This window comes from Gambusia affinis, linkage group LG07, assembly GCF_019740435.1.
Source record: "Gambusia affinis linkage group LG07, SWU_Gaff_1.0, whole genome shotgun sequence".
NCBI lineage: Eukaryota > Metazoa > Chordata > Actinopteri > Cyprinodontiformes > Poeciliidae > Gambusia > Gambusia affinis.
This window is the reverse complement of record NC_057874.1, coordinates 5,443,881-5,469,717: the sequence shown is the minus strand read 5'-3', so window position 1 is coordinate 5,469,717 and position 25,837 is coordinate 5,443,881. Positions and strand designations below refer to the sequence as shown.

General features: G+C 41.2%; 2 protein-coding genes across 3 annotated transcripts; one reads left to right on the top strand and one right to left on the bottom strand.

Annotated features, from left to right (window-relative positions):
- Window positions 1-319: 319 nt before the first annotated feature.
- Window positions 320-11,344, top strand: adnpa (activity-dependent neuroprotector homeobox a). 2 transcript variants are annotated; one of them, XM_044121826.1, is made up of 4 exons: window positions 320-729; window positions 1,277-1,389; window positions 2,907-2,999; window positions 3,099-6,180. In XM_044121826.1, the coding sequence occupies exons 2-4, from the start codon at window positions 1,282-1,284 to the stop codon at window positions 5,733-5,735; spliced, it is 2,838 nt and encodes a 945-aa protein (XP_043977761.1). In that variant the 5' UTR covers window positions 320-729; window positions 1,277-1,281; the 3' UTR covers window positions 5,736-6,180. The 2 variants fall into 2 exon arrangements, with proteins under 2 accessions (XP_043977761.1, XP_043977762.1); XM_044121827.1 differs by lacking the exons at window positions 320-729; window positions 1,277-1,389; window positions 3,099-6,180 and adding exons at window positions 8,568-9,199; window positions 10,671-11,344 and having other exon boundaries at window positions 2,913-2,999.
- Window positions 11,345-15,955: 4,611 nt separating this feature from the next.
- Window positions 15,956-22,941, bottom strand: gata1a (GATA binding protein 1a). Its single transcript, XM_044121823.1, has 6 exons — window positions 22,786-22,941; window positions 21,465-21,691; window positions 19,737-20,243; window positions 18,251-18,396; window positions 17,991-18,116; window positions 15,956-16,618 (listed from the first exon to the last, which is right to left on the bottom strand). The coding sequence occupies exons 2-6, from the start codon at window positions 21,676-21,678 to the stop codon at window positions 16,331-16,333; spliced, it is 1,281 nt and encodes a 426-aa protein (XP_043977758.1). The 5' UTR covers window positions 21,679-21,691; window positions 22,786-22,941; the 3' UTR covers window positions 15,956-16,330.
- Window positions 22,942-25,837: the final 2,896 nt, after the last annotated feature.

The window sequence follows — 25,837 nt, the reverse complement described above, 5'->3', positions numbered from 1 at the left end:
GGATTGGAGTAATGATTGCCCTCTGTAATGATTACCCTATTGATACTTTAGTTTTACTAAAGACAGCCATAAGGTGAAGTGCGCCACTTCTGTGGGCACCAAACCGTTATTTTCTTTTCTGAAAGGTGGCAACCCTACTTTGAAAATAAAATTAGTTTATAAAGCATTTTGAATTGAATTCAAAAATAATATTTTTCTGAAAGTCTACAAAAACAAAGTTATTGTGCATATTTGATTGACATTTAAACTGTGAAGCTGTTAATAAAAATAATTGGAGCATTTTACGCCATGAATAAAACCACATCAAACAGTCTCTTCTCAACACTAAAACGCCACTTCCGTCTTTTCCTGGTCGCCATTTTGGATTTTATGTAAAGCTCTTGAAATATAGAACGCTGCTAACAGGCTAGCCTCAGGACTGAAACGAGCTAAAGAGATAGCGAGGGGGAATTTTTGGCCTGGGGGACGTACGTGGTGTGCTAGGCTATTAAAACGAGCACTAGCATATTTAGTGCGTTGCCTAAGCCGCTTGTTGCTGCAGATGCGGCAGCTAACTAGATAGCTAGCGTTTAGCCAGTTAACGGTGAAGGAGCTAATAGCATTAGCATTTCGGCGTCAGAACAGAGTGAGAACATCACCAGTCATTTCGTCCCGATTCACAGAGTTTATTTCTTTGTTACCCATTTATGTCAGTGAGACGAACTGTATAGCCCGGAGACACATTGTAAGGTAAGTCACCCTCCCTTTTCATATTACCACAAAATTATAAAACGTCTGTCTAAATTGACTTTTTATATGTGGACCCTGCTGCAAGAAGCAGCCAGCAGTGCTAACGGAACAAAGCTAATGCAATTTAGCGGGGTTCAGGATAAAAAGCATCAGTAGGCCTATCTGATGAGGCGATCTCTCATGCATGGGGTCAGTCAGTCCATATTCACAACAACACACGCTAGCTGCAGCAGTGCTGTTGTATTGAGATATCCATCCATGTTGCATGTTGTCCACTGGGATGAGTTAAGTTAAGGGGTCGCGCCCTCCCATGTCAAATCTGTCCGGTTTAGTCGTTGCACTGATTATTAATACTCGTTTAAAAGTTTTTTTGCAATTCAAAGTACCTGTTGTGATTTATTTGAATCAAAGGATGTATCGGGGATTTTCCTTTTTCAATAGTGCTACACTACTGTATTATCCAGCAGTGTAGCACTAGCCAAGGAGAATCCCTGCAGATGCACTTTAACCAGCTTCAAGGACTCTTAGTATTTCTCTTTTCTCCCAGGAGCCATGTACCAGCTCCCTGTGAATAATCTGACAAAAATCCGGAAAGCTAGAAAACAAGTGAAGAAAAACCTAGAAGACATAGGACTTGAGCTCTGCAAGGAGGTAGCAGAGGTGAGTGGGTTGTTTCAGTGGTATTTGTCTAAGTTTTTTAAATAAGTGGTATCAGAATATCAACTGGACTTGAGCTCAGCTGCCTGTGTCACTGGGTGAAATGTTGAAAACATGATTAGCTTGCACACAATAAGAACAGATTTGCAGCATATTGTCAAAAACAATAATGGCTAGCAGCCTAGCATGCATCTTCAGCACAGGACGGTCAGTTTGAAAGTTAGCTTTTTATTTTTACCTTTAAGTGGCACTAAACAGCATATCTGGCCAAACGCTGTCCTCCTCAGGTCCATGTGAATAGATTAAAATATTATCGAAGTTTGTCTTTTTTAATAAATCATTTGAAATACTAAGACTTGCATTTTGTCAGAATTGTTTCCACCACATATTTTTGGTAACTTTCATAAGAACAGCTTAGCACTTAACACAGACTAGCTTTCTGCATCTCAAAAAACTGGAATATTATTTAATAGTGAAACACAGTTTTTTGTAATGCATAAATATTATGCCATGTTAATAGTTTGTAGACAGTCATCTAAACCTTCTACATGAGTGTGAGGCGTTAATAAATATTGCTAAAGAAGCCGTATCCCAGTTATATTAGTTGAAAGTTGAGTGGAAGAAAAAACTTCGGTAGGAAAGAAGTGCACCAAGATAGGGATGACTGCAGCCCTGCGGATTGTGAAAAAAAAAACAACAACACTCAAGTGTTTAAGGGAACTTTATGAACCAGGAGTCCCAACACAGATTTATTCTGGACATGGATTCCAATTTTTTCATTTCTTGGGGTAAACAACTTCTGGGACAGAGACGAGGTCAGGAATATTTTTGCCTCGACTCAGAGAAAGAGGTCTGCACTGCTGCTCATTGATGGAAAGTAATGTTTTTCGCATTAAAGTAAATTTTACATGGAATTTCCACATTAAGGTCCACTGAGACCATAATGTGGAAATTAAAGTCTGTGGGGGGAGTGGAGAGGATGGAATGCCACACTGAAACAAACATTTCAGTAGCTGGTAAATTTATTGACCATTGTGCCAACTGTGTCTGATTGGCCAGCAAACTGACCTGGCCTAACCAGAATAGAGAAATGTATATAGAGTATCATTGAGGTATAGATGAGCAATGTAGACCATTGTCATTTAAATTGACAGAACTAAAACCTTGAAATGTAACACTTTTTGTGCAATGCATTTTTTGTAAATAATTTTTTGTATTTAATTACTAAAACTTTTTTTATTTTTATTTTTGTCATTTAGGAACCTTCTATATCTTATTTTCCTATTTTCACCTACTTTTGAGATGAATCTGTCTTGCAATACAAAGCTTTTTGGAGCCAAGTTAGACTCTTCAGAGAAATCAATACCTTTTATAATGCATAATTAATTTGGCATCAACACTGTTGATCAAAACTGAGACCCGAGTAAAGAATCTAAAACTCTCACCAGTGTCCAATCTGTCTTGTATCTGTTAAGAATGTATAAATTTGACTCTATGCTTATTTAATTATAACTCTACAGGAGTTTAAGGAGTTTTGCCCAGATGAACAAACTGTAAAGGAGACTGCAGGCTATGACATCTGCACATGGGATCCGTCTCACTCTAAAACACAGGTAAATTCTCTTCCAGCTCGAACTTTTATGAATAAATCACCTCATTTTCTAAGACTACTGTTTCTTTCCTGGGTGTTTTTATTTTAATTTATTTTTTAGGGGTACCGATCGAAGCAGTTTTGCTGTACAGAGTGCCGATTTTCTTCCAAATACTACTCTGGCTACAAAAATCACTTCCGCAATGTGCACCGGAAAATATTGGAGAGTCAACTTCTGCTCAACTGTCCCTACTGTGCTTTCAGTGCAAACAGGAGAACCCTAGAGACGCATGTCAAAATTTTCCACATAACCAACTCATTCCAGCTGAACTATGGCAGCCCACGTGCTTCCGTTTTGGGAAACAGCGCCGTACAGGGAAACAGACTGGAGAAACCAATGTACTTCTGCAAGAAGTGCAAATTCCGAGACGCACTCTACAATGTTGTCAGGAGGCATATTTACAGAGAACATTTCCAGCATATTGTTTCACCGTATCATGGCAGGGTCACTGGATCTGTTAAAAACGGTGCTTGTTCCCTTAACGGCAACAGCATTTTCTGCAAACGGTGTTCGTTTTCCACACGGAGCTATGAGGCTTTGGTGCAGCATGTTGTCGAGTACCACGAACGCATCGGTTCCCAAGTTACAACCATGATTGGACATGCTAATGTCATGATGTCAAAGCCTCAACCAACCATGAACGAGAAAGCTGCTCTGATTATTAACAGGGGTAAAGCTCCTATACCTGAGCCAACAACGCAACCGGTAATTGGCTACTTGAAGCCCACTGTTAAGAGTCCGCTTAGTGTCCCAGCCAATCCGAAGCAGGTCAAGGTTAATGTCAATGGTGCTGTGGCTGAAAATAATCAAACTGGTGTAAACACGGCCCAAACTCAGAAGTGGAAGATATGCACCGTTTGCAATGAGCTCTTTCCTGAAAACCTGTACAGTGCTCATTTCGAGTGTGCTCACAAGGCTAAAAAGGTCTGGGCTCTGGCCAAGTACATCATGAAAATCCACAACTTCACCAGCAAGTGTTTGCTTTGCAACCGCTACCTTCCCAGCAGCACATTATTGAACCACATGCTGATTCATGGCTTAACCTGTCCACAGTGCCACTCTGCTTTCCACAGTATTGAGAAAATCATGGAGCACACAGCCAAGACCCACCCAGATGAGTTTGTTGGACCCTCTGGTGCATCTCCTCTAACATTTGATCTGACTATTAAACAAGCCAAACCCACTAACATTCAGCTCGCTGTCCTCACTTTCAACATGAAGGAGTCGCCCAATGGTCAAGATCAATCTCCACCGCCGCTGCAGTACGTTCAGCTGCCTGGAAAATTACAGCCGGTTAGAATTGTGGAAAAGCAAAACGAACCAAGAAATGTAGCTTCACTTGTCCAGAACAGTGACGTTGGAAAGACTGTTTGTCCGCTGTGCTTCTCCATCCTCAAAGGCCCCATCTCTGACGCCTTGTCCATGCACCTGAGACAACGACATCAAGTGATCCAAACCATGCATCCTGTCGAAAATAAGATGACATACAAGTGCATTCATTGTTTAGGGGTGTACACTAGTAACATGGTAGCTTCCACAATCACACTGCACCTTGTGCAATGCAGAGCCGTTGGTAGGAGTCAGTCGAGTCAGGGCTTCAAATCTGCCTTGACTCTCAACTCGGCAGGTGCCGGTATTCTCAAGAGACAGTTGCCAACACAATCTCCTTCAAGTCCCAAGAAAATCAAAATGAGCAAAAAAACAGATCCCTGCCACGGAAGCACCGCTCCATTTGACGGCCTGGTTCTGGATCCGTCGGGTTGCGAGCACAAGACACACGAGGCCAGGAAAGAGTTCCTGACGGCATACTTCAATCGACGGCCATACCCAACTTCTCAAGAAGTGGAGAAGCTGGCCGCGAGTCTGTGGCTGTGGAAATCTGAAGTTGCTAGTCACTTTGCGTTGAAGCGAAAGCTGTGTTTAAAGGCCTGTGAAACCAAGAAGGTTTTGGTCCAAGTTGGCCTTGACATGAACGCTGTGCGCAAGCTGAAACATTACCTGATCTTTGATAAGGGGAGGTTGGTCGGCACCACCTCTGGAAGGTCTACAGGCTTAAAGCCACATGCGCCACACTCAAAACCAAAACGACATCCGCACACACCCAACCGCACGGTGGAACAGAGTGGTTTACACATAGAAATCATTTCAATAGACTCAGACAACGAAGAAGAAACAGAGGATCCTGTCCAGATTGAAGAAGTTGACACAAACCCTGGAGACAATGCAGACTACAAGTGCCTGAAGAACCTGACAGAAGAGGAAGAACGTGTGGAAGCGACTGATCGTTTAGAAGAAAAGAACAGTGGCCCAGAAGATGACCTGATGCAAGATGCGTCTGTCTTATCTGAAAATGAAAAAGTTGAGCCAAACCAGAAAGAGGAAGTCTTGTCAGAGAATGAAAAAGTTGGTATAGAAGAAAAGGTTTTGCCAGAGAACGACACGCCTGATGTACAACAAGAAGGGGAGGTCTTGGAGGATGAAAAAGCTGACCCCAACCAAGAAGAAGAGGTCTTTACAGAGAATGAAAAGGTTGAGCAAAACCAAGAAGAGGTCTTGGAGAATGAAAATGAAAGGGTGGAGTCCAAGTCACCACAGAACCTGACAAAAGAGGAAAACTATGAGGGCATGGATGAGCCTTCCATGGAAACCAGCTCTGTTGACGATGGGAAAGAAAATGCTGACATGTCCTCATGTTAGTGTTCTTTTCTTCTGGTTGAAAATGAGCAGTTTCACAAGTGAATGAGTTGTACTGCTCCAAAAGTGGTTACATCTCGAAGGGCTGTTTTTATTAACTTGGCATGGGGCACATGAATTCATCCATTTTTAATGTGTTACTCTTAACCAAACCTGGACAAAGGAATAACTGTTACCGTAACCTGCATTGTATAATTACCGATGCATATATATAGAGAGACGGTTCTTCTTTGCCTACATTGTGGTTCTGTTTCAAACTGTATTACTTTTCCTAGCTGCCATGACACACGAAGTGTTTTTTTTCCAAGTTTCCCTTCTTTTTGTTTACTTCTGTCTTAGTTGTTTCTGTGTACCCTCTTCATCTTATCCCAGACTTAGACAATTTAAGATGCATTTAAAGTTTATGTACCTGTTTCAATAAAAATGTTAATTAAAAGCTTTGTTGGAATTCAGTCTACCTGTTCATAAAAAACTTTCAAAAACAGACAAAAATGAAAGCAGGTTAAAGATAAAATATTAAGTAAAATACACACATTGCAGCATTTTCATAATGTTAATTATTGTGAATTATTTAGGTAAAAGTTTCAGCTATAAAGGTATTTTACAAGGAAGAGGCTTTCATTCAGATATCATCTTATAAATATGCATTTATAGAGTGTTGGAGTAATAGAATAGACTAGAATATACTTTATTGATCTCAAAGGGAAATTGCTTATTCGCTGGTAATCTACTCCATTCAAGGTGTAAATACTAGCAAGTGCAAATATAAACAAAGAAATTATCAAAACGACTAAATATAAAATTAAATAAGAATGCGCATGGAAATATATTAGCCTGTACTAAAGTTACTTTAATACTAAACGTTACGGATCAGATCTCTAAATTTCCGGGGTGTCTCGATTCTTGATTGGCGCAGGAGCGTTTAAAGGCGGGACCTTTCACGGCATCAGCGACGCAATTGGCCAACAGCCTGAAACGTCACTGAACGGGCCCCTGTCATTTGCAAAAATGTTGTTTGCAATTCCATCCACTTTTACCTTCAAACCTGCTTTCTTAACGGAATAAATAGACTTCTGGGAGCTGTAAGTATAACTGCCAGACACAACTGACTATTAAAAGCACATCGTATGTACTTTTTTGCTCTTCCTTAGCCCCTTCTTTTCTGGAGCGTATCTTGTAGGCAGTTTAGCAGCTAGTTAGCATGCAAGGCTAACCCAGTTATTTCCAAACTACGTGACTTGATGGAGCTGTCAGAGATGGCTCGTTTTCTCTGAGACAGGCGCTTAGGTATGTCAACAATTCGCAACGAGGTGGTTCCGTGATCGGCGATCACGACGAGTTGTGCTGTATTATGGCTAAATCTAGATTCCGTTATTCGTATTTTTACTGATTATCTGTACTGCTGCAATATGTGTCGCCAATAAACGCAGTTGAACATTTCAAATAATCTGTCTAAAAATAATGCAGACTGCAAGAATTGCACCAGCTATTTAATTGGGATTTTATGTGACAAAAAGTAGTGCATAATTGTGAGGTGGAAGAAAACGGATACACGATTTTCATTTTTGCTTCTAGCAAAACAAAAAAAATGTATCTAAGCAGTGTAGCTTTAATGTGTATCTAGCAGCACGAAAAGATACAACATAACCGATTTTCAAAGAAATTACAGCTGTAGATTATTTTTGAGATACGTCTGTTCCTGCGTTACGTGTCTAGACACTGATTTTTTTTAATTTTTTTATTTTAAGTTTTGATGTGCAGCATTAGTTTTGTACCGCACAGAGAGTCGCATATGTAGTTCAGTTTCGGTCTTAACCTCTTTCAGTCTCCACAAAATGACTTTTTTGCAAACTACAAACAGGACTTCTCATGCTTTTCCTCCAACAATTGCTTATTCCTGAAGGCATGTTTGGACAGTTGTAGATGTAGCTGGAAGTATTTATTGCTCTGTTTTATGTATTTATTTCTCTTACTTTTGATGCACAAACATGTTGTGTACAATTGGGAGCAGCTGATTAACATCTCAAAAACTCAAATAATTGCCAGAACTAAAACCCCGAATCCCAGAGGAGTTGAAGAGGAAGCTTTCATGGATGCAGGAGGAAGTTCAAGCCTTGTCTTCCATCGATTGTGATGCCCGCAGCCAGACAGAAGTTTAAAAATGAGCAGTAAAAGCAGTTGAGGTTGATTAGCAGAGCTTCCCAAAAACTGATGGTATCATGTAGGACAATGCTACTGTGAAATATCGTCTCTGCTGCCCCGATTATTGAGCTGTTTTTTTGTTGTTGTTGTTGTTTTTAATTCCCCAATTAGTGCATACAAAAAGAATACGGACTAAGAAACAGAGGCATTAATCTGTAAAATAACAGCTAACCAATTAGATAAGAGAACAAACGACAACAAAACTTTTAAAAAACCAAGCAAACAAAAAAACAAAAGAGGGGGTCGGGGGGGGAGGCATTCAGGACAAATGCAAAGCACAGAACATAGCCAAGTGATGTCACAACAAAAAAGACATTTTAAAAAATTCAAAAATACTTTATTGACCCCAAAGAGGAGGTTGGTTGTTTTTTGTTGTTTTTTTTGTGACAGTTTTGTAGCTGTTAGCAAGTCATGAGACACTCATAAAGCAACTTTCTTTTGTCAAACCAACAAAAAAAAAATCATTACTTTGTATTCACCTATCACATGAAAGAAAGCTCATTAAATACATTTCCGTTTGTGTGTAACGTGACAAAATGTGTACGAGGTAAAGTGATGTGCAAGTATTACCGTTTCCCTTTAAAAAAAAAAAAAGGCACACGGCCGCATCCTGATTGTCCTCTGTGCTTCCAGGTTGCTGTTGCCGGCTGCAGCGTTGGCTACGGAAGCTCCGATGTGACATCTGGCGGCCTGGGAGAAATGAAAGCGTCATGGCGTCTTTCTAGGTCGACTGCATGTTGTGAATAATGGCCTACAGCAACAGAGAACTGGTGGAGTTCTACATAAGCTACAAATTGTCTCAGAGAAACTATCCAAGCTCTCTGCTGAGGTCCGAGGTTGCCGAGGAGAGGACCAATTGGGACGGAGACAGCCGGGTCCCTAGCAATGGCCCGCTGGTCAACAGCCAGGCCGGCTCCCCGGGGAAGCCACAGGGCCCTCCCGCCGGCGTCCAGGTCGTCAAATCGGTCTTGAAGGACGCGGCGGAGGAGTTTGAACGCCTCTACACCCAAAGCTTTAAACACCTCTCCTTGCAGCTGGACATCACCCCCGACACGGCCTACCACAGCTTCAAGACCGTGCTGGACGAGTTGTTCAAGGGCGGGGTCAACTGGGGGCGGGTGGTGGCCATGTTTACCTTCGGGGGGATTCTGTGTGTGGACTGCGTCCAGAAGAATATGAGTGAGCTGGTCTCCCGCATTGCCGAATGGATGACCACTTACCTGGACGAGCAGCTCAGTCCCTGGATCCAGAGCCAGGGAGGATGGGTACGTCTCCACATCCACACGCCTCACCAACCAGTTTAGAATAAAAGTCTCTTTTAGTTCAGGAACTCCATCACCAAGTCAAACACATTATACAGATTAACTAGACAAAGGCTGATGTTTTAGCTTTTAAAAGTAGAATATTACATCAGACCAATAAAATAAAAAAAATCTTAGTTTTAAAGCAGAAATGTGAGCTTAATGGAAGAACTATATTCAATAGCTCCTTTAAGGTTGTTGTTTTTGACGGACACTTTTAAAGGGGCAGTTTTATGTAAAACTGACTTTTTCTTTTTAGTTTTTCATCATGTTTTAATGTTATTCCCTCATCAAGAACATACCTGAAGTGTTTCTGTTATTCTTTCATGCATGTTTAAGAAATTTTTAAATCTCCCAACCATTCAGCTGTGCAAAACGGCTGTTTGTATCGAGCGCCGCCTCCGAGATGCAGATCGTCTTCGGAGCTTCAGTTTCTAAGCTTCCTCATTACAGACCCTCCTCCTCCTGTGGAGGCTCCTCCACTTGGCTCCTCCAGACTAGCCAGCAGCAATTAGCAAACGCCTGCTGAGCTCGTTATAGGAGCTACTTCTCAGTGAAACGCTGGTAAAATTGTTGTTAAAGGGTTAATAGAGCAGCAGTGTTGTGATGACTTCCAGGAGGCAGAGTTTCAGAAAGAACAGCAGTTTTTAAAGAGACAGAGGCCCAATTTCAAGGTAACATAGTTATTTGATTATGCTACAAAAGGCACTATTTGCCTAGAAAACACAATACTGCCCCCTTAATGTGACGAATGAGAATCTTATATTTTATTTTATTGAACGATGAATCTATATGCAGACAAATTTGTATTTGCTCCCCTTTAGATTCAAGTTTTTTTTTGTTTTTTTTTCATTTTTATCTCACTGAAACATTTCGGATCATTAAGAAAAAAAACTACATCAAATATATCTTGAGTTAATACCAAAAACAAGTCTGTTTTGTTTTAGCTAACCCGTCCAAACCAACCTTTTTCAACCTTCTATTTTCCTAAATTTTCCATTTAGGAAAATAGGAGCCAAATTTTTTTGATCATGATTGATTTTTAAAAGCAACAAAAAAGCAAATTAAGAAAATGATCAACAACCCCGAATATCCTCTATCAGTGTCTTCAGTCAGAAGCTTTGTCAGGGCCGCAGCAATACAGACTGCTACAGAAAATCCTTCCAGCCCACAGGAATTAAGGCTGCCTACAACAAATTACAACAACCTTTAACTTCCCTTTGGGATTTTTAAATATAATTTAATGTAATTGAACTGAAAAAACGGCACAGGTACTTTTTATAGGCTCTGTGAGGACGACCAAAAGAAAGAAAAGCAGAGAAAACTCTTGTTCTCAACGCTGTATTCTCTACCAAAGTAAAAACCAACACGTTGTAACTCTCTGTCTGCTGTGTGTGTGTGTGTGTGTGTGTGTGTGTGTGTGTGTGTTTCGTAGGACCGCTTTGCTAACCTGTACGGCCAGGACGCCGCTGCAGAGGGCCGGAGGTTTCGGGAGACCTTGAACAAATGGCTGCTAGTTGGTGTGGCTCTGCTGACCGGAGCTCTGCTCGTCGTGTTCGTCGCCAAGAAACGATGAGTGCTCTGCATGTCCGTCATCATGGCACACCGTGTGTAATGCTATGCCAACGCAAGTAAAAATAAAGTAGTTATTGTTTACATTAAAGAAGAAAACAAAACAAAAAAAACATAAAGCCCGATCTGCTTGTGCACTGAATGTTAGGCTGCAGTCAAGCAAATGGTAGAAGTATCTACGACTAATGTAGCTTCGGTGAGCTGTCATACTTCTCACTCTGCTTTTCTGGTTTCTTTTAACATGCAGCAGTGCATTTTTAGTTGTTCAAGGGTCTTAATGTTCAGACTTGAAGTGCTTTAAATGAACATAAGCTATAAAAAAAAAGACTGAGAAACATGCAGCTGGTTTGTTGATTTAGCTTTTCTTTTTTCTTTCACATTGCCTTCTGTGCGTTATCCAAGGACCAACTCTCATGTCTCTCAAACTGACAGCTGACAGTTTATATTCCCTCCACCCCACTGTGTAACATTGGAGTCTGTCTGTTGCCTGTACTGGAGTTTTAGGCATGCTTCAAAAATAAATATATTTATGTTTTTCTTGTGGTGTTGTTTTTGTGTGTCTGTGTTGTTTGCTGGTGAGATTTCCCGAAGCACAATATGTTAAACAATTAACAATTACTTTAGATTGCAATCAATCTATTGATTGCTCTGACAGTTAATCAAAAAAAAAGGCGTATTCTACTGATTTTTCAGTGACTTTTTTTTGGTACAAAAACAGAAATACAATAAAAGATGCAAAGAATTCCTTTTAAAAATAGAAAATGAACATTTCGATGCCTTCGATGCAATCGCACAACAATCAGAACCAGTTGAAGTTGAAACTATAATACTTGTGTTTTGGCTAAAACATATTTATAAAGGTCTTTTGTATGAAAAGTAAAATGTGTAAATATTTAGCTATAATCACTGCTCTGAATATGTTGAGTTTTTTCAGCAATACAGACTGCTTTGAGTGTATGATGCTCCAGCTAACGATTCATTGAGAACTAAATTAGTTGGTTATTTTATTAATCTACTAATCTGATTAATCACTTTATATCTGGAAAGAGTAAGTTATGTGGTCAAAAAATCAAATAACTTGCTTATAACCTTTTGGTTACAGTGAGATGAGTCAACTTTCTGTTAATTTGACATAAACATAATAAATACAAATATGACATGATTAAGAGTGACTATTTGAGCTACAGTTGAGGTGTTTTTAACTTTCAGAGGGAATGCATGCCATACTTTCTATACTTTTGTCAATTTAAAAAATTAAGATTATTTGTTTTCTTCCATTTATTTTCATGTGTTTGTGTTGGATAAACACCGGATAAGACACTTTGAATACAAGTTGTGTAAGAAATTAGTGGTTTGGATACTTTTATAAGTCGTCTGCTTTGAGTTTGTGGTCCGTTGAGCTTCAGTTGTCAGGAGTAGTGTTGCATATGAGCCGCCAGAGGGCGCCAGCGCACCACGAGGTCTGAGCTCGACATTCTTTAACCGCTATCCCGCTGGTGTTTATCGAAATGCACTTTTTCGCCGGAGATGAACCAATTTGTTTTGATTTTTTTATTATTATTTTTTTTACATGCTATACTGTCGGAATTTATTAAAAATTAATTCACACCTACAAAAAGCCAACTTAGAGTCACTGACAGCATATTTGGCTATTGTGGAGTTTTACAGGAAACAACTTTTAACCGAGTAGTCACAGCCAGAATGAAGTCATCTCTGCAGGTCCTCCCAGTCTGCTCTGGAAATTAAAGCGTAGGGTACAGCAGCAGCAGAGAAGCTTTTCGCCACTAACGGATGGTTCTGTGAGTGAACTGGAGCGGGCCTGTGGTTGCTAATCTATCCCTGTCATTTGCTGCCATTTCCCCAGAGCAGAGCCGACAGCTGCTGCAGATAAACAGCAGATAGAGACAGTTGAGGAAAGGATATAAATTATGGATGTGACTTTTTCTTCACATCTCGTGCCTCTCCCCCCACCTCCCTTTCAGTCGTTTCCTTGTGCTTTTTATTAGTATATTTTTATTATTAACTTTGTAGTATATTTCCAGGTCAGATAATCCTTGCGGGGGTCTACACCTCAGGGTGGTTTTAGAGGAAACAATAAAGTAAAAATAATCACTAGACTGAGAAGGTTATCTAACTTTATGCAACAATTCCTGTCTCAATGAAGAATGAAACGGTTTGTTTGTAACGGCTGACTGGCATTTGCCAGCTCTGAATCAACAACAACAACAAAAAAGAAGTTTTTACAACTTTCTTGGCGAAGAGTGTGGCCAAGAAAGTTGGCCACACTTGTGTGTGTGTGTGTGTGTATGGGTGGAGGGTATTGCCAGATGTTCGCTGATCTGTGTTCAACAAGATGAAACCAAATGCATAAATGAAAGTATTATTTCTCCTTGACGCCTGCAGTGAGGCATGAAGCAAACGTTCAGCCACACAGATTATGAGAGCTGCCAGGATCCAATCCAATCAGTTATTTAAAAAAAGCAAAAACAAAGCAGCCACCACCAAACTCTTTGATAGCGATAGTCTTTTTTTTTCACGGACAATTACTGCAAAGTGTGTGTTTGTGTATGTCACTTATAAAACCACCCAGAGAGGCCCTGGCCGACTAACGGACAGGGAGGATGAGAGCGGCGGAGCCGGCAGCAGGTGGATGCTCTGGGGTCTGTGGCCTCAGTGATAACTTATCAGTCATCTTGCAGTCCTTACTGAGCAACCCCAACCCTGCTGCTCAGCATAAAAAAAAAAAAAACATGCATCACACGTGCTTGCCTCAGTGCTGTGTTTGTTACTAGCCGCTTTAAAAGGCGCTGTTAAGTTCCATATATTCGAAGGTGGCGGGATGTTTTCATGGCGATGTGAAACCATTTTTGTTTTCGTTTTTCCTGCCACAAAAGTCAGCCAGAAGCTTTGCCTCAATACTCTAATCTAATCTTCTGAGACACGACCACAAGTGTGATCAACATGAAACAGCTTTATCTGCCTTATTGAGCAGGATTCCTCTATAGAAACAATCACAGTGCAGCTGTGGGTTTTCTTCTTGTGAAACAACCATAGAAATAAGTGGAATAAAAATTGTATGTTTTTGGGACGTGAAAAGAAAAATAAAGCTGCACTTATTAGTTAACATGCAATTTGCATGTTCAAGGGAGAAAGTTGGCCTTAAAAACATAAATCACAGAACTGATATGTATTTTTTTCATGTGTTTTTTCTGTCAGGCAAACATTTTAGATACCTGCAGACACCTTAATCATGTTATTGAGGCGGTTTAAGCGTAAATATGTATATATGGTTGAACCTGTATTGTTGCTACTATAATAAGGATGTAAAAAGTCTATCTTGGTAGCTTCTTTGTGTATGATAAGTACAAATTCCTTGTAAATTGTCTGGAAAACGTTTATTTTTGTAACTTTTGTTGCCAGCCTGCAGGAGGCTAGATGCATGTTGTGGAAAAGGAAAAAACAAAGCTTGACATTGTGGTGTTTATGTCTGTAAAGAGTCGGAAACACAAAGCTGATACCAAGAGCCCAGACACTTCACAGTTTTTGCTGTCTTTGATTATAAAACAACAGGATCCTCTATCATTATAGTTGTTTTGGTCTTAAATTTGATTAGGGGTGGCATTAAAAAGTCTTAAAATTGACTTGCTGAAACCTGCAGATGCCGTGGCTGCATCCAACCCATTTGAATAAGTGATGCAGGGCCAAACTAAAACTTTATCAGAGCAACTTTCTAGTAGACAGCTGATGGGTTAGGACTCAAAACCATCCTTCACTTTGACAAAACCCTCAGATCCATGGAAAGAAAAGCAACATCCAGTCTGACTGAGGGCTGCAAAAAACATATTCTACACCACTCACGTTTTGGATTTTATTTGTGATAAAGAGGAAAGAAAACACACAACCTACTTTCTCCTCCATAGTTATGCATCCCTTTACTGTATCACAAGTACAAAAATTAAATAAACTTTAATAGATTCAGGTTTGTGGAAACCTTTAAAAGTCACATTTAGAGTGTCATGCGTCAGAGTCCCGGGGGGGAGCAGAAACATTAGTTATCAACACAATCCTGAAAAAATGTTTGCTGTGAAGTTCAAAAGGTCACATCAAGGGTCGGATTTACAAGGACGAGGTCCACTGGGAAGTACCTTATCCACTTGAGAAAAAAAAAATCAAATTGTAACACAAGGCATGTGTTATATATGACTTAATGCATGTTGTTCCTAAAAAATTGCTATACCTTCTCAATTTTCAAATACTTGAGTATTGTTTATTTTCATAAAAATCCCAACATTTTCATACAATTTAATTTATATGGTCCTATATGTTTTATATAAAGTACAAAGCAAAACATATATTCACAGAAAAAAAGAGGGTAAAAGAAAAGTCTTGCCCCCCGCCCCCCCCAAAAAAAGTGGGGCCCTGGGCTACTGCCCCTTTAAGGCCTTTCTTCGGGGAATTTGGAGGTTTTTCCCCCCCAGAAGTCAGAAAACAACAAACAGCTGAAGACAGATGTGTTCATTTGGTCTACACAGCAAGAATGTGCTGATATTTGCTTACCTGCTAAGTGTGTGAAAATCAGAAAGAGGAAGAAAGAAGCAGAAAACCCCTGGACTGGAACGCTGACACAGCGTGAGAATACCCTGGTTATTTCTCTAACATGCTTTCGTTACTCAGCACTTTCAGCTTGACACAATAGTATTACCTCTGATAACCATAGCGTCTGATCTTTGGACACAAGCAGGGCAAATGAGAATGGGAAATGGAAAAAGGTTTCACACAAAACGCCCCCTTCAGGGACGAGTTAGTGAAAATAAAAACATGGCCTTCAATGCGTGTCAGTGAGACAGACGCCCAGTTGTTCCTCAACGGGGAAACAAACTGGCAGAAGCATCAAACCAGGTGTAAGTGTTGCACTTTAGTTGAGTGTTTGTCACTTCTGCGGAAAAAGATAGGTGTGGGGCAGGGGGTATTTGCATAGCGACTTTGTACAATTACACTGTCAAAGTGGATCAGTGGCCGCACAAAGGCACCACTGTGTCTGCGTGGAGGAGGACAATGCCTGCACACAGGAGGCAGCACTTTGGCCAGGCCACAGAGCTGCTGCGGATTCAAATGACCTAAAACAAAACCCCTCGCCAGTCAAGCTTATAAAGTCAAACATTTTATTCTTCTCTCTGCAGCTTTGGTGCGGTTAGATCATGTATGCAAATACACAACAGAGAACATTAAAACTCCTGTGTAACGTCACATTATTTCACCTGAAACAGACGCCGGCAGCAAATCAGACGCTTGTTTTGTATTTACAAAAGGAGCAAATCTGTCATCAGTGTGTCTACATGTGCAGCAACCTCCGTGGAGGGGTTTTTATCTGGCTTTGCGCGCCAAAATATGTCAACGACAGATGCGATAAAAAAAATAATAATAATAATAATACAGTGGAAAAAATAATAATAAACAAATCATCATTTATGTACAATCCCACGCTAGACGAAGGAGGAAGCAGGAGCTGTAGCTGCTGCAGGGTCACACCAGAGTGGGCACCATGCCGGAGTTGAGGTGGTGCGCGTAGGGCAGGCCGGCGGAGGGGTGCAGCGGGGTCGGGGTGGGGAGGAGGTGCGGCGTGTGGCTGTAGGTCAGCAGAGTCCCGGGGCCGAGGGAAAAGGGCCCGCCGTTGTCGTCCAGGGGAGGCGGCTGGACCGCGTCCAAGTACGGCTCCAACATGGCGGCCTTCTTGCTCTTCTTGTTCTTGTTGGAGACTTTCCGGTTGCGGGTCTGGATGCCTTCCTTCTTCATGGTGAGCGGTCGGTTGACCTGGGCAGGAGACGAGAGGAGTTATGACACAAATGTCCCCCACCAGGATTCTACGTCGGGTTGGAAATGTTGCTTTGACCTCATGGGGGGCCTCAACAGGGCCGGCCCGAATCTTTCTGGGGCCCTAAGAAGATTTGCAGAATGATGCAGGTGCTGCATCATTCCCACGCTACACTATGTGTGTAACCTGTCTTTAGCATCATTCATAATTAGCTTACGTCATGCTAGTGTTATTAAACCTATTGGCTTAATTAACTGAATTAATTTGAATTTTGAAGTGGAGATTGATATTAAAGTGTGCCAGTAAGGTTGGACAATATTGCTGAAAGACATATTACAATATTAGCATTTCATATCCGTCGATATTGATATTTATTGATTAGTTTTTTGTTTTAAATATCTGAAATACTGCTAAGCTAGTGCTGTGACCTTTCTTCTTTTATCCACACTTTTCACACATTGTTTTTTATTTTAAAAATTGCTCCTACGCAAGTTACTCAACAGGTTGTTGCCAGGTAACCAAGGAGAGAACCACTCATAGCTAGTTGAGTGACTCAACTAGCTGAGACAGATTGAGTGGCTACAGCCTTTCCTCTGCCTACATCCCCCAGAATGCTATGCGGTTCTGGATCGGAAATCAGTAAAATTATTGAATTCTATCAGACGTATGATCTACCGATATTGATCACGTCTATCGCAATTATTGATTTATTGCCAATGTGGCTTATGTGGCATGTCAACAATTTGACAGTAACAGTGAATTTACAGTAAACAATTCAACAAGTTTATTATCTTGGTTTTTTTTTTATGTGGTTTTGCACTGCAAAAACACAAAGTCTTACCAAGTATTTTTGTCTAGTTTCTAGAGCAAATATCTTAGCATACTTAAGAAAGGACAAAACTAGCTTACAAGTAACATTTCAGGAGCTTGTTTAAGTCAATAATTCCTTAATATTCATGAAAAATATGAGTTACTTTGGCAGATTATTTCTCTTATAACGCAACAATTTCCCATGTGATAATTAAAGAATAAGTAGTAGAATAGAATAAGTATTTTTTTTAAATCAATATTATGGAATTCTTGACTTAAAACAAGCTCCTACACCTTTCAGAAATGTTACTTGTCAGTTAGTTTTGCCTTATCTCAAGTCTACTCGTTTATCTCCACTCGAAACTAAACAAAACTACTTGGTAAGATTTTGTGTCTTTGCAGTGTGTGCAATTCATCACTGCAAAACTGAAAGAAATAAACTTCATCGTGTCTTCTTATATAAAAATAAAACAGTTGCCATTAAAAAAATAGTAAAACTGATGTAATGACCCAAAGCAGCCGCATAACTCGCTTCTGCCTCGGGCCGTCTCTGGGCCTCACATTGTGCAGTTTGAAGTAGAGTCCGCAGGCGTTGCACACGGGCTCCCCGCTGGCGTTGCGCCGCCACAGCGTCGTCGTGCTGGTGTGACAGTTGGCGCACACGGTACCCGCGCGCTTGCTCACGATCTGAAACACGCGCGAGGAAAAAATAAAAAATAAAAAACAACAAACAAACAAAAAGAAACAAAACAATAACGCAACAATTTAGGTTTCCGCAGCAGCAGGTGTGCTTAGCATCTCCGAGAAGGAGCGAGTCCCACCAGTCTCTTCTTGGGCCGGATCAGAGGTCGGTTCTGGCCGTTCATCTTGTGGTACAGTCCGCAGGCGTTGCACAGGTAGTGTCCGGTACCGTCCCTGCGCCACAGGGGCGTCGCAGTGGCTCCGCAGTTTACACACTCTCGGGCCTCTGTAGAAAAGGAACAACATGTGTGTAAATATATATATATATATATATATATATATATATATATATATATATATATATGTATATATATATATATATATATATATATATATATAAAAAAGGAATACTCCTTCCTTGACATTTCCCTTGCCTTCTCTGGCAGATGTTTGGGTTAGCTTGCATTTTGTGACAATGCGTTGATAGAAACTTAATTGCAAGTTTTGGCAACTTCCAGCCAAGACAAGTTGCCATCATGTAGCTGTTTTGCTGAGCCGTCGTGAAATGGAAACGACTTCCAACATTTCTGCTCAGTGAGCTTTCCTGAAATCTCGTTTTGTTTATCAGTGTAAATCGGTTTGCTATACTGTAATTAGCATTGTGTATAAAATCCTGCACGAGGCGGCTAACGGTACCAAGGTGACAGCCTGAAGACTAAAACCTCCACCCTGATGTTTCTACAGCTTCAGGCCTTTTATTGACATCCTGAAGAAAGTGTCACAGTGACTTGAGTTTATTAAGGCTCCTATCTCTCACTCACACTTCCCCATCAACCTGATGCAATCACCTTGACTTCAGTAAGTAAATAGCTTTTTATGTTTAACCAAATGGAAAGTTTTCTATACTAACTAGGATTGAGTTGGAAAATATTTACGTGAATTAGAATTTTTCTGCATGACTGAATTGGATAGGTTTATTTATATGTTGGGTTTTTTTTTGTAACTGTATATGAATTAGATTCGTTTGTCTTTTAAAATTCTTTGAGATGACATTTGTTAGAAATTTGCAAAACACAAATAAACTGAATTAAACTGCTGCTGTGCACTGTCAAGTCAGCTGGCTGTAAGGAGGGGTTTGTTGTACTACTGACAAAAAGACAAGGCTGTTTAGAAAATATCTCTAGCTGATTTCTATATATGTGTTTACATTTGTGTATTAAAATTATGTTAAAAATAATGAATTAACATAATTTTAACTGAAATAACTCTTTCCTTCGAAAATCTAAAATAATTGTCTTTCATCAAGTTTAACATTCTGTTTTAAATATCATGAAACTGGCATTTTTACACAAGGAAGTTTTTATACCAATCCAACAGTGGTGTTCCTAAGAGGTGGCCAAGAGGGGGGCAGCGACCAGGAGAAAATTGACAACAGCTAAGCAGGCATTAAACGTTCTTCCATTAAACTCGCTATTCCATACTAAACTTTTTTATTATTATTATTATTGGTTTGATGCAATATTTCACTTTTAAATGTCACATTTCCATTAAGTAAAAGGGAGAAATCGTCATAATTAACAGAAACTTAGGCTGACAAACAACATATACATATGTACTCAGTCTCACCTGGAGTGGTCGGCCTCAGCTTATTGCGGAGCTTCGGGGAGTAGGACGGGCTGATCCAGGCGCCGGCGCTGGAGTAGAGGGCCGGCGAGCCGTAGTCCTGCGGTCCGCTCATGTACGAGCTGTAGGGGCTCAGCATGTGGGGGTGCGAGTGCGACGAGGGGGTGTACATGCTCCCGGCGGCGGGGGTCAGGTTCAGGAAGTTGCTGCTGGCACCCGAGCCGCCCAGGGGGCTCAGACGCTCCGCTTTGAGGGCCTCCTGGAGACGGGGGCTCTCCCTGCCCTCCCTTCCGGGGGAAGGGTATCCGTCCCTGGAGGCGGTGAAGGAGGAGGCCATCCCGGGGGAGTACAGGGAGGTCGGGGTGTGCGAGTGCAGCGGCGTCTTGGTGAGCGGGCTGCCGCTCCAGGTGGAGGCCGCGGGGCTGTAGGGCGAGCTCAGCGGGTGGCTCGGGGGCCCGTCCAGGAGCTGGAGGTTACTGAGGAGGCCTGGGGAGGCGTACACCTGCCGGACTTTAGACCACACAGAGAAGCAGGAATGAAATCACCAAGTGTGGGTTTCAGAGCAGTCGCCTTTTAAATACATTCATCTGGGCCTCCACTGCAGCTCAACACAGGAATAAATCTAACTGCTTAGTGAATTAAAACTTTACTGAAAAAAAGAGAATGGAACTCCAGCTTAAAAGAAATGAGTTCATTTGTTACATTTAATCAAATTAAGTTTGTCAAACTTACTTTATTTACGTTTGCTTAACATGACAACTTAACATTTGTTACAAGTTGTTTACTTGTAACAAATTAGCTCTTTTTTTAAGTTGAATCTCCTGTTTTGTTTTTTTCAGACGGAGTCTATTTTAGGATGAGGATTTCATTTACAAATTTACATCTCAAAGGGAAAATATTAAGCCTAACGCAAAGTGTTTTTTCTTTCACCAGCCATGTTTCTTTTTTATCATGGTAAATATCAGAGAAAACATGAAGAGACTGTTCACCCCAAAACAGACTTGAACACACGCACTCATTTACTTGGCTTCACACAACGAGGTTTTTAAAGGAACTTCTTTTTTTTGTTGTGACCAGGAATAGATTAAAATATTTTAATAACCCCCCCCCCAAAAAAAAAAAAAGATATTAGGCCCAAAAGGTTTAGTAAACTGAACATATTTCTTTGGTAACACTTTATTTGTGTAATTCAGTAAACAGTGACACTGTTAGTGCGACTTTGCATTGAACGTGTCACCGTTTACTGAATAATGGTGTCAATTAATATTAAATGATATTAGTTAAGTTAATATTAACTTAATTCAGTAGATTAACTATTTATCAAACAATGGAAAGCAACCTGCATCGCTCAATGGAAAATCCATTTTGTTTTTGTATTCCACAAAAAAGTTTAACGTTTGCATTAAAAAGTTGCCATTTTTAAAGTGTCATTCTTTCCCAAATGTCGTGAACATTCATGAAGACTCCAGGTTTGTGTCTAAAAACCCTTCCAGTAAATGTTAGCATTTCTTTTATAAAGACAAACATCTGACACTTTTTCTTCACACTCACAATAATTTGTTGCTGGGTTTTTTTATTTTATTTTACTTTTTTTCCATTAAATATTGCATGTGTAATTTATTGCTGGTTTTTCATTAGGGGATGGCCGCTGAGTATTTGCCCTTGGGGGTAAACTGTTTGGACCCCTCCACCCCCCGGGTCAGAGGATGCAGAGGGATCGCCGGCGCTCACCGGAGTTGTGTCTGTAGCTGGACGGCGCTCGGCTGTGGCTCGGGTTGGGGAAGAACGAGGACAGCCCGGCGTAATCGGCGTCTGCGGCTGAGAAAAAGGCCTCTCCTTCTTCCCCGGCGGTCAGCAGGCCCGGGTCAGAGGGGAAGCCGGCGAGGGGGTCGGAGCTGAGCAGGGAGGGAGACGCCCAGTGGGACTGGTCTGACGAATCCTCCATGATCACTTTCACCCTGAAATAAAAACACAGATCCGTCACTCGTCCCGACACTCCGCTCTGCCAACGCAGGCGACTCTGATGGAGGCAGATAGAGCGTCATCGTCGTTCGCTAACACAACAAGTGCAACTTGAAGTTATCAGGGACGAGATCTCTCGACAGCAGGCTTTTTCAAACTTCCTTTTCTAGGATCCTCATTTGACTGTGGCTGAAAGTAACAACTAAAAATAACCGGCACTTTAAAAGTAGTGGTGCAGCCAGTGACCGAACGGTTACTAGGTGGCCTTAAAGCAGAATAGGTGTGCCGGTTTGGAGGTCGGCTGAAGAAATGCCCGAGGGAATGAAAAACAAAACACACAGAAAGAAAAAAGGATTCTGTTTGGTTTTTTTCTCCTTCTTCTCACGCCTTAGAGAACGACAGAAAATCTTCCCCAGAGCATTTATTTTCAAGAATATAAAAAGTGGTTAAAGTAAGAAATATCACAGTCGTGGTAAAAGTCAGAGTCAATCTCGCTCAGGATCTTTGCAGGAAAGAGAAGAGGGAAGAGAAGTGGCTGATAGCGCGAGATAAAGTCTGAGAAAATCTGATAAGAACTTGTTATTATAATTCTGAATATGTCCACCTGCGATGATAAAGTCAGAAACACGCAGGACGAAAAGAAAATCTGATCTGATTAATAGAAATCTGAAAACAAAAGTGTGACGACACCTCAAGGTAGAAGTTTCACATGAATACATTTAAATGCAACTTCATAATTACAAACACACAATTCGTCCTAAACTGAGCATTAAGTGCTTGAAATGTTTTGGGTTTTTTTTGTTTGTTTTGATAAAATTATTTAAACCATTTTTCCTAACTCAATTTAGAACCAGTATGGAGGAAAATATATTTGAAAAAAAATCTATAAAATAGATTCCTTTGATTAAGAGGAAACGCCAATACTTACCGTTTCATTAAAAAGTTTCCGCCTCAAAATGAACTTCTGATCCCAAAAGTGGCCAATCAGAATCCCTCGAATTTTTTAAAATATTTATTTTAATTTAAAAAAATGAGCAAAAACAATTAAAGAGACAACTGGAGAACATCATGAGATGAAGTGGTCACCTACCAGAGTGGATGCTCACAAAATTTCTACAACCCAGCGGAAAGAGTTCCAGGTCAAGTCGACGGACGGAGTGACTGACTGACGGAGTGACTGACTGACGGAGTGACTGACTGACGGAGTGACTGACTCGCCGCAGGCTGATGGCTACAAGAGCAACTTCTTCAACCAGCAGCAAAGTTTAGGGCTTACGAGACAGTCCGTGGGAGGGGTTGGAGACAACTTTTTTTTTTTTTGACAAGACACACCTCTCTGGTCCTAAGAGAAAGAGCCTGCAAGATGGAAGATGTTACATATTTACAGCTACAAGAGAGAGAGAGAGAGAAAAAAAAAATCACATTTGACCGTGTCATTTATTTATGAAATACAAATATGGCCGGTGGGTTTGTGGCCCTGGAAGGCCGTTTTAAATCTTAGTTCCTCTGCTCTTCCTTTATGTCCCTGCGCGCTGCTTGCGTCACGTTGATAACGGCCGAGTATCTCGGATGATTTCCACCACGAATTAAAAAAAAAAAAAGCACCAAACCACGGCTGTTATCACGGCGCTCCAGGTGATGGACGGAAACGCCGGACGAGACAGGGTTTATTTAGGTGTGGGAGTCAGACGCGTCGAGGAGCAGGCCGTCTCCAGGGCCCTTCAGGGAGCACACGCGCCAAGGAGAGGCCCTCCTTTTCTTCTCTTGTCTGTTTTAGTGTTTGCTGATGAAATGTGCAAGCAGCCCCAGTTAAGAGCGAGCCCACATGGAAAAAGACAGTTTGAGAGGCATTTGAACAAAGCGGAGGGAAAAATGCAAAGACACAATTTCTTTGTGGTCCGGCAAAGCTTGGAGTGGAAGCGCAGTAATGCAAATTGGGAAAAAGCAGCAATCATACGGGAGAGATATGGTATGGACGCGGCCTGGCGGCGCACAAGCCCAACACTGTGCCCGGTCATTTGATAGTCAAAACAGCTCCCCAAATTTCCTCTCTCTTTGTTCATTTACAGTTTTCAGGGAAATCAGGGGAGAAAAACAGTTAGGCAGAAATGAGATGAAGGCTGATTGGTTTCCCAGCCTTTTAAGAAACCACAGCGGTTATAGAGGATTGGTTCCTGATAACCTGCATCAGTTAGCCCAGGTGCAAATCGAAACATGGGGGTCACGGCGAGGGAAAGTGTTTTCCGTGAGTTTTCCGTTCCTGGGAACAATTGTTCAAGTAGGAAACACTCGCCACGAAGCCAACAGAAATAAACGGATGAGAATAGCAAAAGGTCGGCGAGGTCAACCTCAGCAAACGTTTTATGAAACGGATGATCGGCAAACTTTACCTTTTTAATAGGACGCTCAGGTGAAGTACTTGCTTTTTTTGTGGAATGCTTGATTGGATTTAATAGTCAGGAGCTAAATATTCATTTTACTAGTAAAGTAAAGGACAGTCCTTATCCTTAATCCAGGAACTGTTTCAGAGGTTTTGTAAGGACAGACTTCTAAACATTGTCAAAAACTTTGAGCAGTCGTCATCAGGCAAATTACGCCGCATCATCAAATGCTGAAACCCTGACTGTTCCCCAGCTTTCTGCCTTCGTCTGTTTGAGATTTTATCACTGTGTGGCTTCTGTTGTCCAGCTAGTTAATGATTTTTGACCATTTATGTCACAGGTCCTGCATGCACGGCCCGCAAAGGGTCGCCAGCTGGTGTTGCTCATAAGGTTAGGTATTTAGTCAACCAAACAGGGCCAAAGGAGGAAGCCCATTGGAAGCTAATTCCAATCCATATGGCCCCGATATACACACGTTTTATGTGTAAGGAGCACAATAAAAATGATAAAGAATAACAACCCAAAGTCTGGTACCTCCTCATCTAGGAACATTAAATCCAATTTTATTCTGTTTCACTTAAAAAAAAGACAGAAAAAACAGCAAGAAATGCAAACTGCTGCACTCAGTCACAAGCCAACTGTTAGCAATGGGGGCTAATAACAGGCTTTGCTGCATTTCATGTATTGTGTCTTTAATACAAACTATTAAATACACAATACTTTGTGTATTTCACACAAAGTTTTTACAGTACTGAGTGTGTGAAATACTGAAAGAGATACAACTGTCATGAGGGCTAAATAACAACTCATTGTAGCGGCTATCGCTAGCTAAAACGCGTGGTGAAATCTCAGCCTTCCTGTTTATTCATTCATCTTAGAACTTGCAGTGGAGAATATTTCAAGAACCCGAAGTCTAAACTGAAGAACCAAAAGCAAATCCTGGTAGGTATCCATATTAGCACTGATTTGAGGGGTAAATAATTTATTGTAGCAGCTATCGCTAGCTTAAGCACATCGCTGGTGAGAAACATTTTTATATCCTGCAGTTATAAAAATGTTTTTGTTTTGTTTTATTTGTGTCATTCAGAAATGGAACCTGTAGTTAATCTACATCCTTCCACCACAACACAGTAGTACAGTTTTATTTTTATCTGTGAGGAAAAACAAAAGAAACCGAAAAAGTCTAAGTCCTGCATTGATACTTTTTAAGCCACTTTGTCACTTGAAAGATGTTAAACATGGGAGGATGAGAACTTTCTTAATTGCCTGCATGAACTTGCCTAATCAAGATGTTGCTTGTCCAGATTATTCAAATTATTGTCCAAAATTAGCATCTTGAGAGCTTGCAGGTAAACTGAGATGTATGCTGGGTAGGCTCGATAGGCACTGCAAAGTGTTTTCTATAGAAGTCTTCCTTATTTACCGACTGGGCTTGGTCTGCTGTGTCAAAATGAAATGGGACTGAGCCGAGCCGCTCTCTGAGCACATCGGCTCATGTGGCTGTTATGAGGAGGAGTGACGGCGCTGAATTCTGCGCCGCGAGCGAGGACAGCTGGGTTGGGACGCGGCGGCCTGCGACGCCCTGATAAGCGCTTATCAAGATGAACGGAGGAGGAGCCCGGGAATTACAAGCAGCGCAGTAGCAGGCCCACAGGACCCTGCAGCCGCGGCCTGGTCGTGCTGTGTAAGTCGGACTCACAGTGCGAGTGGCACATGTGCAGCGTGGCCCGTCAGATGTCAGTGTTTCCTGCTTGCACTCTG